At 44.4% G+C, this 11,481-nt stretch overlaps 1 protein-coding gene across 1 annotated transcript in view; it reads right to left on the reverse strand.

Moving 5' to 3' along the window:
* The window catches only part of LOC124129060 (microfibril-associated glycoprotein 4-like), a 36,418-nt gene extending 25,792 nt beyond the window's left edge, over nucleotides 1-10,626 (reverse strand). Inside the window, exons 1-2 of the mRNA XM_048402808.1 lie at nucleotides 10,551-10,626; nucleotides 4,869-5,198 (exon numbers count right to left, since the gene is read on the reverse strand). Coding sequence (XP_048258765.1) covers nucleotides 4,869-5,181 — 313 coding nt within the window. The 5' untranslated portion in view covers nucleotides 5,182-5,198; nucleotides 10,551-10,626. The remainder of the gene's footprint in view (nucleotides 1-4,868; nucleotides 5,199-10,550) is intronic.
* Nucleotides 10,627-11,481: the final 855 nt, after the last annotated feature.

The following is an 11,481-nucleotide window of genomic DNA, read 5'->3' on the forward strand; positions in this document are numbered from 1 at the left end:
TTATTATGCAATATTTATCAAAATGTAAAGTCATGTGTTAAAAATCGGGGAATATACTCTGATGTCTTCAGCCTTCACATGTAACATTTCTGTACGCCAAGGCTGTATTCTTAGCCCCTTCCTTTTCTGTTTTTTTCATCAATGAACTGGCTGCACAAAGTAAGGAAAATTGTACGGATGGTATACAGCTGCATCCAGATATTGTTAAGATATTTCTGTTGCTTTTTGCTGATGATATGGTCCTGTTCTCTAGTACGATAAAAGGTTTACAGAATTTAATAGATCAACTGGAGCTGTACTGTTCTAATTGTAAACTCCAAGTGAACACTGAGAAAACGAAAGTGTTAGTTTTCAAAGAGGGAAATAAACTATCAAGTAGGGAAAAAAGGTTCTTCAACTCACAACCGTTAAAATTTGTCACTTCTTATAAATATCTGGGGGTAACCTTCACAGGCAGATTATCGTGAATTACCACACCAGTAATGCAGCAATGCAGGCAAAAAAGATACCAATGGGAATTTTACATAGTATAAAAAGTTTCACTGATCTTTCATATCAAACCTTTTTAAAATATTTGATACAAAAATTACTCCATTTTTTTATATGGAGCAGAGGTCTGGGGGGGTACTGAATACAGAACAATTGAACTGGTCCATCTATATGCTTGTAAACGATTCCTTGGCGAACAAAACTCTACATCGAGTGTTATGGTATATGGTGAATGTACCACTTTACATATTTCAACATATTAGAGTTCTCAAGTATTGGTTCAAGATTCTTAAAATGCCTATTGATAGATTACCAAGAAAATGTTACAATATGATGTTATTGTATGAAAAACATGGAATCCGCAATTGGGTTTATGATGTAAAGTCGTTATTAAATGATTGCGGCTATGGGTATGTTTGGCATAATCAATGTGTACCAAACAATCCAGATTCTTTTTTAGTACCTTTACGCCAAAGACTTAAGGATATATACTTTCAAAAATGGGCATCGCATGTTTTAAGTCTAGAAAAATGCAATTATTATAAGCTTTTCAAGACAACAATTTCCCCAGAATACTATTTGTTTGACATCAACTTTAAAAGGTTTAGAATAAGTTTAGCACAATTTAGATGCAGCTCTCATAGACTTAGGATCGAAGTAGGCAGGCATAGAAACATAGCCAGAAAATTGAGAATATGTGAGCAATGTGATTTAAATGCTATTGAAGATGAGTTTCATTTTCTGTTAGTTTGTCCAAAATACGACAACGTTGGAAGAAAATATATTGATCTGCCTTGTTATGTACATCCCATTCTACAAAGATTTACAACGATCATGTCAACAACTGATAAAGATACTCTAAAATATCTATCAATGTTCATTTATCATGCTATGTTAATTAGAATATGACCTGTTAAACGGATCTGTAACCACTCCCGAAAACAAAATTGTACTATGGGCCTGAGGCCATTCAGTATGGAATAAAACTTATCCTATCCTATCCTACCTGTTGATATCAACTTACTGTTACGTATATAAAATGTAAATAATATCGTTACAGATAATGAAGCTATAGTTAAGGCAGTCCAACACTATACATGTACCCCTAAATGGACTGTAATGCATTTCCCCCCTCCTTTGTAGGATTACATAAGCATGTTTCTATGAATCACTATGAAATAGTGGTGACATCAGGTGCTCGAGAAAAGGTGAGCGTATCCTGCCAAATCGGTGGCACTCGTCACAAACACATGCAAAAGTAAGTTAATCATTCACCTGAAAAATACAACAACACGGGAACATATAGCAAGTCAAATTCATTTTAAAAAGTTACTGAGGCTATAATAAAATTAATTATTATGTGTTCCCCATAGATGTATCTGGGCAAAGTACATAAACACAATCGATCTCAGGAGAAAAGGTACAATTACTCGACGAGGAAATCGATCCCAGGAGAAAATGTACAATTACTCGACGAGGAAATCGATCTCAGGAGAAAAGGTACAATTACTCGACGTGGAAATTGTGAGAATATGCGGGTAATGCCAAACTCCCCCCCCCCCCCCCCCCCCCCCCCCCCCCACCACACACACACACACACTGTGTCAGACATTACCGTGGTCGGATTATTTAAATACGGCTAACAAGTTATGAGAGCTTGTACTTGTTATTGGCACACTTGAAAAAAGCTGTACATAATGTTCAAATATCATACACTCTTCAAAAAAAAGAAAAGAAACGCACAGGTAGTTTTTAGTAAATATAGTCCTTAAAAATATTGACAATTGAATGACAAATTATTACCTTATGCTTGCCTTTTATAGCCACTACAACGAGTTGCACGTGTATTTTGCTTTACTATTTTCCTTCATGACATTTTTGAACAAGTGTGAAAACAATGCCGTTTAAGACATTGCAAATCGACAATGGCTGCGTTTTGACGCACCGTTTGTCGAATATCAGGCAACCAACATTTTCCAATAACATATATCCAATTTAAATACCGGTTTTTTGAGTAGTCAGGCTCAGTGAACTAAATGCTACCTGTGCGTTTCTTCTTTGAAGAGTGTATAAGAAATAAATGACTCGTAGCCGTTGTTTATCGTACAATAAAACAATGCAGGGCTGCGAGTAATTTATTTCTTAATCAATGTATTTGTTCCTACTTTGAACACAAATATACACATTTGTTTTCACGCTTGTGGGATCCTTTGCTTCATTCTCACGAGGCGTGCCAATTTAACAGTAAGATTTTAGGAACATCATTAATTCCATTTATTGATATCAAACGTTCGCCATGAAACAATAATGGCAATTTGTTCATCGAGGACAACACATATCAATACACCGATAGCAATAAATAACGTTGATTTTGTTCTGAATGTGTGAAAGCAATATATTGATATCCTGGAATGAATTATTGATATCTCTATGTCCAGAATAATGTTGTAAAACGTAGTACGTTGGTGATATCGATTTGTTTGTTTTGTTTCTTTGTTGTTTAACGCCGCAAGAACCCCTTAATCTTCTGAGAGGAACACTGAAGTTTCTAAGACTGTATGATATGTTTGAAGCAACGGTTTTTGGTATCTGTAATATAAGCGGAGCCATATTTTCATTATTTTTGACGAAAACTCAAAGTTAACGTTCCTTTCTGCGCTGATCTAAGGGTTCCCAGCCGGTTTCGTTGGTCGGTTGGATTGTTGTTTAACGCCGCACACTCAGCAATATTCCAGATGTATGACGGCGGTCGGTAAAAAGTCGAGTCTGGACAAGACAATCCAGCAATTGACATCATGAGCATCAATCCACGCAATCAAGTCAGCGAGCCTGGCCACCCGATCCCGTTAGTCACCTCTTACGACAAGTTTAGTCGCCTTTTATGGCAAGAATGGGTTGCTGAAGACCTATTTTACCCCGGATCTGGAGCTTGGAAACCTAGGCTTACATGCTGCATATCAACTCACACATCCTTCATGAAATAAAGAAACGTGTTCATTGCAAATAAGTGGACTAACACAGCTCACTCACTCATTACGAAAAATGCAGATCAAATATTCATTTCTGTGTAAGCTAAGTGTGATGGCAAATTGATTCCAATATTACATAGCATTTGGTAAAGGTAATATATTTGTGGATGTGATATGTCGATTTCCCAAGTGAAATAGATTAGTATTATATTTTTTTCATTTATTCGAAAACAGATATCACATGATATCTCTGCTCAAACGCAAAGGTTGTTGTGAAAGACATAAACACAATTTCGATTTCCCGAATGGGTACAATGTTTGGAGCCCAATTCCCCCGCTGTAATATTGTTGGAATATTTCTAAAAGCGGCATAAAACCATAATCACTCATCCCCTCCTCCCATATACCAATGAGTGGTGTTCAGGGTTAGATTCACACAGTCAGTAGCGAGTGCGTCAACCTTGACCTGACACCTTCGCCTTATTCAGGCCACAAAACGTTACAGCGAGGTCTTGGGAATGGCGTCATATCTGCGGATGGATAAGCCGTAGTTCCTGCAAACGTGTTGCAAGATTTGGAAAACATCGTAATTGTCGTTCCATTTCATCCCAGATATGTTCAATTAGTGACAGATCAGGGAATGGTTAAAGAAAACCTTGCCTCATCAGTGAAGCTGACCCTTCTCCACCAACCGAAAGTGTAAGAGATGGAGAAGTGAACGTTTATGTTCAGATATATATAAAAGTGATTCTTCTGTCAGGATTTAAATTCTGCTTGGCCACTTGGACGGATATCGTTGATGCGCCATTGGACTCTTTTCTCAGATACGCCAGTGTTGCCTGGTATGGCAAAGGTTGTGAGAGCTGCTGTCCGGAACCTGTATCGAAGATGCGTCGTTCGAATCCCAATGTTTTAGCGAGGGTGAAATTCGAACCAACGGTTCTATGAATCCGGCGACCCATAATCTGATAACCATCACGTTATGCTTAGACATATTTATATTTTAGTTTTGGATTCTCTAAGTGTGTGAGGGGGCACGGGTGGCCCAGTCGTCTAAGGCGCCGCGATTCGCTGTGCAGAGTTGCGTCCCTTGGGCACGCCAGAAACCTATGATTGTGGGTTCGAATCCCGGTTCGCCCCGATTATGTTTCTAGGTTTGTCAGCACCATACCCGTGCTCGTGGGTTTCACCGAAGTGGTAAACGTCTGAGACCTGCATCACTTCGGGCTTTCCTCCCACATTAAGCTGACACGCCGCGATATAACTGGAATATTGTTAAAAGCGGCGTAAAACCCAACTCACTCACTCACTCACTCTAAGTGTGTGACGGATGTTATACATTCTATCAAGACTGTGACATGTGTGTGACGGTTCATATCAAGGCTATGAGAGATGTGTTACGGATCTTACCGTTCTGAGTACAGTTTCTGTAATATACCCATGCGTCTCCAGGCTCCACGTCTGCAGCTGACACGGACCGGTTAGAGATCCCTTGACAAGTGTGGGTTACAGTGTTGTAGAAGAACGACTTGCACCTGGGATCCCTGTAGCAGTCCCCTGCACATTCCGCCACCAGCTGCTTGTCACCCCTACTCCACAGTGCACCCAGGGAGGTGATAGACCCAGCCAGGGAATGATCCGGACAAAAGTTGTCTCTCTCCAGTAGCACTGAGACGGCAGACCCCAAAAATCCCAGCAAGCACACAAGCTTTATATAAGCCATGTTCTCCTAATGAAACTCTGTAAGGACAAAAAATGTCATAGATTTAAGTGCCAGGCCTCACAAAGAAGGGATTGCGTAATATCTTTTCTTGCGGATTTAAAAATGATGTCGTTGACTTTTTTTTCCACAAAACACTTGAGTCAATTGAACAAATTGACTCGCCTTGACAAATCAGTAAACTAAACAAGGGCTTAAATTGTACTGTTAGCTCAGACTGTGAGACCCTACTTCAACCGACATTCGTTGAACCCACTCGTCTAGATAAGGCCTCACTTGAAAGCTCACATGCATTTGTGTATCGTGTCTTAAAATAACCCCCTCCACCTCAGTTTCAACAAACGTCTCCATAACGACCATTACAATGAACCATATAAACCATCCCGAAAATCTATTTATTTACGTGTTCTGACAAAATCGCCTCATCACTTACTGCTTGGTGTGCTTTTAAACAATGTTTTCTTCCATTGATTCTAAAGAATGAATACATATGATGGGGCTAGACTATTACAGCAGGGACCAGGTACATTCTCCCACTATGATGGGGCTATACTGTTACAGCAGGTATCAGGTACTCTCTCCACTATGATGGGGCTAGTGTGTTACAGTGTATCAGGTACTCTCTCCCACTATGATGGGGCTAGACTCTTACAGCAGGGACCAGGTACTCTCTCCCACTATGATGGGGCTATACTGTTACAGCAGGTATCAGGTACTCTCTCCACTATGATGGGGCTAGTGTGTTACAGTATGGATCAGGTACTCTCTCCCACTATGATGGGGCTAGACTGTTACAGCAGGGACCAGGTACTCTCTCCCACTATGATGGGGCTATACTGTTACAGCAGGTATCAGGTACTCTCTCCCACTATGATAGGGCTATACTGTTACGGCAGGTATCAGGCACTCTCTCCCACTATGATGGGGCTAGACTGTTACAGCCTGGATCAGGTACCCTCTCCCACTATGATTGGGCTAGACTGTTACGGCAGGGATCAGGTACTCTCTCCCACTATGATGGGGCTAGACTGTTACAGCAGGGAACAGGTACTGACCCCCACTATGATGGGGCTAGACTATGATGGGGCTAGACTGCTACAGCAGGGATCAGGAACTCTCTCCCACTATGATGGGGCTAGACTGTTACAGCAGAGATCAGGTATTCTCTCCCACTATGATGGGGCTAGACTGTTACAGCAGAGATCAGGTATTCTCTCCCACTATGATGGGGCTAGACTGTTACAGCAGAGATCAGGTACTCTCTCCGACTATGATGGGGCTAGACTGTTACAGCAGGGATCAGGTACTCTCACCGACTATGATGGGGCTAGAAAGTTACAACAAGGGCCAGGTACCCTCTCCCACTATGATTGGGCTAGACTGTTACGGCAGGGATCAGGTACTCTCTCCCACTATGATGGGGCTAGACTGTTACAGCAGGGAACAGGTACTGACCCCCACTATGATGGGGCTAGACTATGATGGGGCTACACTGTTACAGCAGGGATCAGGAACTCTCTCCCACTATGATGGGGCTAGACTGTTACAGCAGGATTTAGTTACTCTCTCCCACTATGATGGGGCTAGACTGTTACAGCAGGGATCAGGTATTCTCTCCCACTATGATGGGGCTAGACTGTTACAGCAGAGATCAGGTATTCTCTCCCACTATGATGGGGCTAGACTGTTACAGCAGAGATCAGGTACTCTCTCCGACTATGATGGGGCTAGACTGTTACAACAAGGGCCATGTACCCTCTCCCACTATGATGGGGCTAGACTGTTACAGCAGGTATCAGGTACTCTCTCCTACTATGATGGGGCTAGACTGTTACAGCAGGTATCAGGTATTCTCTCCCACTATGATGGGGCTAGACTGTTACAGCAGGCATCAGGTATTCTCTCCCACTATGATGGGGCTAGACTGTTACAGCAGAGATTCAGGTACTCTCTCCCACTATGATGGGGCTAGACTGTTACAGCTGAGATCAGGAACTCTCTCCCGCTATGATGGGGCTAGACTGTTACAGCAGAGATCAGGTATTCTCTCCCACTATGATGGGGCTAGACTGTTACAGCAGGGATCAGGTACTCTCTCCCACTATGATGGGGCTAGACTGTTACAGCAGAGATCAGGTACTCTCTCCGACTATGATGGGGCTAGACTGTTACAGCAGGGATCAGGTATTCTCTCCCACTATGATGGGGCTAGACTGTTACAGCAGAGATCAGGTACTCTCTCCGACTATGATGGGGCTAGACTGTTACAGCAAGGATCAGGTACTCTCACCGACTATGATGGGGCTAGACCTTTTACAGCAGAGATCAGGTACTCTCACCGACTATGATGGGGCTAGACTGTTACAGCAGAGATCAGGTACTCTCTCCGACTATGATGGGGCTAGACTGTTACAGCAGGGATCAGGTACTCTCACCGACTATGATGGGGCTAGAAAGTTACAACAAGGGCCAGGTACTCTCTCCCTCTATGATGGGGCTAGACTGTTACGGCAGGGATCAGGTACTCTCTCCCACTATGATGGGGCTAGACTGTTACAGCAGGGATCAGGTACTCTCTCCCACTATGATGGGGCTATACTGTTACAGCAGGATTTAGTTACTCTCTCCCACTATGATGGGGCTAGACTGTAACAGCAGGATTTAGTTACTCTCTCCCACTATGATGGGGCTAGACTGTTACAGCAGGTATCAGGTACTCTCTCCCACTATGATGGGGCTATACTGTTACGGCAGGGACCAGGTACTCTCTCCCACTATGATGGGGCTATACTGTTACGGCAGGGACCAGGTACTCTCTCCCACTATGATGGGGCTATACTGTTACGGCAGGGATCAGGTACTCTCTCCCACTATGATGGGGCTAGACTGTTACAGCAGGGATCAGGTAATCTCTCCCACTATGATGGGGCTATACTGTTACGGCAGGGATCAGGTACTCTCTCCCACTATGATGGGGCTAGACTGTTACAGCAGGGATCAGGTACTCTCTCCGACTATGATGGGGCTAGACTGTTACAGCAGGGATCAGGTACTCTCACCGACTATGATGGGGCTAGAAAGTTACAACAAGGGCCAGGTACCCTCTCCCACTATGATTGGGCTAGACTGTTACGGCAGGGATCAGGTACTCTCTCCCACTATGATGGGGCTAGACTGTTACAGCAGGGAACAGGTACTGACCCCCACTATGATGGGGCTAGACTATGATGGGGCTAGGCTGTTACAGCAGGGATCAGGAACTCTCACCGACTATGATGGGGCTAGACTGTTACAGCAGGGATCAGGTACTCTCACCGACTATGATGGGGCTAGACTGTTACAGCAGAGATCAGGTACTCTCTCCGACTATGATGGGGCTAGACTGTTACAGCAGGGATCAGGTACTCTCACCGACTATGATGGGGCTAGAAAGTTACAACAAGGGCCAGGTACCCTCTCCCACTATGATTGGGCTAGACTGTTACGGCAGGGATCAGGTACTCTCTCCCACTATGATGGGGCTAGACTGTTACAGCAGGGATCAGGTACTCTCTCCCACTATGATGGGGCTATACTGTTACAGCAGGGATCAGGTACTCTCTCCCACTATGATGGGACCAGACTGTTACAGTAGGGATGAGGTACTCTCTCCCATTATGATGGGGCTAGACTGTTACAGCAGGATTCAGTTACTCTCTCCCACTATGATGGGGCTAGACTGTTACAGCAGGGATCAGGTACTCTCTCCCACTATGATGGGGCTATACTGTTACGGCAGGGATCAGGTACTCTCTCCCACTATGATGGGGCTAGACTGTTACAGCAGGCATCAGGTATTCTCTCCCACTATGATGGGGCTAGACTGTTACAGCAGAGATCAGGTACTCTCTCCCACTATGATGGGGCTAGACTGTTACAGCAGAGATCAGGAACTCTCTCCCACTATGATGGGGCAAGACTGTTACAGCAGGTATCAGGTACTCTCTCCCACTATGATGGGGCTATACTGTTACGGCAGGGATCAGGTACTCTCTCCCACTATGATGGGGCTAGACTGTTACAGCAGGCATCAGGTATTCTCTCCCACTATGATGGGGCTAGACTGTTACAGCAGAGATCAGGTACTCTCTCCCACTATGATGGGGCTAGACTGTTACAGCAGAGATCAGGAACTCTCTCCCACTATGATGGGGCTAGACTGTTACAGCAGGGATCAGGTACTCTCTCCCACTATGATGGGGCTATACTGTTACGGCAGGGATCAGGTACTCTCTCCCACTATGATGGGGCTAGACTGTTACAGCAGGCATCAGGTATTCTCTCCCACTATGATGGGGCTAGACTGTTACAGCAGAGATCAGGTACTCTCTCCCACTATGATGGGGCTAGACTGTTACAGCAGAGATCAGGAACTCTCTCCCACTATGATGGGGCTAGACTGTTACAGCAGAGATCAGGTATTCTCTCCCACTATGATGGGGCTAGACTGTTACAGCAGAGATCAGGTACTCTCTCCCACTATGATGGGGCTAGACTGTTACAGCAGAGATCAGGTACTCTCTCCGACTATGATGGGGCTAGACTGTTACAGCAGGGATCAGGTATTCTCTCCCACTATGATGGGGCTAGACTGTTACAGCAGAGATCAGGTACTCTCTCCGACTATGATGGGGCTAGACTGTTACAGCAGGGATCAGGTACTCTTACCGACTATGATGGGGCTAGACTGTTACAGCAGAGATCAGGTACTCTCATCGACTATGATGGGGCTAGACTGTTACAGCAGAGATCAGGTACTCTCTCCGACTATGATGGGGCTAGACTGTTACAGCAGGGATCAGGTACTCTCTCCGACTATGATGGGGCTAGACTGTAACAGCAGTGATCAGGTACTCACTCCCACAATGATGGGGCTAGACTGTTACAGCAGAGATCAGGTATTCTCTCCCACTATGATGGGGCTAGACTGTTACAGCAGAGATCAGGTACTCTCTCCCACTATGATGGGGCTAGACTGTTACAACAAGGATCAGGTACCCTCTTCGACTATGATGGGGCTAGACTGTTACAGCAGAGATCAGGTACTCTCTCCGACTATGATGGGGCTAGACTGTTACAGCAGGGATCAGGTACTCTCACCGACTATGATGGGGCTAGAAAGTTACAACAAGGGCCAGGTACCCTCTCCCACTATGATGGGGCTAGACTGTTACGGCAGGGATCAGGTACTCACTCCCACTATGATGGGGCTAGACTGTTACAGCAGGGATCAGGTACTCACTCCCACTATGATGGGGCTAGACTGTTACAGCAGAGATCAGGTACTCCGAACCAACTATGGCAGAGGGCAGTGATGAAGAAGGTCTACTCACCAGCATGTAGTCTCCATCACGTCAGCCTGAAACTTCATGTCACATACACTGCCTGGACCAATGGAACAACCAATCCTAGTTTTAAAAACATACGACTAGTTCTTTCAGCTCTAAGTACATTAGACATTCAACAATATGCTAAGTGCTAAAACATTAAGGCTTCCGACAAAGGGAATTTATTAGTATTCAATTTATTGACGAGGAAACGATTTAACACACTTTTTAACCTCCGAACACAGACGCACCATTGATTTGGGAGCCATGACAATGTATGGGACGTGTCATGGAACACTGCTCTTTGTTAGTTTATTATTAGATATTGAATGTGTCTTCCTCGCGGGCATTATTGTGCGACACGCAAATATATAACGTCAACCTCAGACAATAATCCGCCTCGATCATCCGCCCAAACAGCCCCTATTGGACGCAAAGGGTAAACAAAGTGCTGAAAAACACATGAACGGACCACCAAAAATCTGCAAGAACAGGAAGCGTTAGCGAAAAATGGAAAACGGTAAGCATGTCCTACCCTACCGGTAGCACCCGCACATGAGTAAGTGAGTGAGTGAGTGAGTGAGTGAATGAGTGTGGTTTTACGCCGCTTTTAGCAATATTTCCGCAATATCACGGCGGGGGACAATCGAAAATGGGCTTCACACATTGTACACATGTGGGAAATCGAACACGGGTCTTCGGCGTGACGAGCCAACGCTTTAACCACTAGGCTATCCTACCGCCCCTTTTCACACATGATGATCTTGGCTGACTACGAGTCATTGTTCTCATACGGCCTGCTTTGTTGGTCATACTGTCAACCACTGGTTCAGTGGAACAAGGCCCGATTGTGTTTGGGCTATGATTACAATATTGGTTAATGTTAAGTGCCATTTTGTTATTCTAAGCTCGGTGTACGACCGATGAACAGACCGCC

This window comes from Haliotis rufescens, unplaced genomic scaffold, assembly GCF_023055435.1.
Source record: "Haliotis rufescens isolate VD_foot unplaced genomic scaffold, xgHalRufe1.0.p SCAF_29, whole genome shotgun sequence".
Lineage (NCBI taxonomy): Eukaryota > Metazoa > Mollusca > Gastropoda > Lepetellida > Haliotidae > Haliotis > Haliotis rufescens.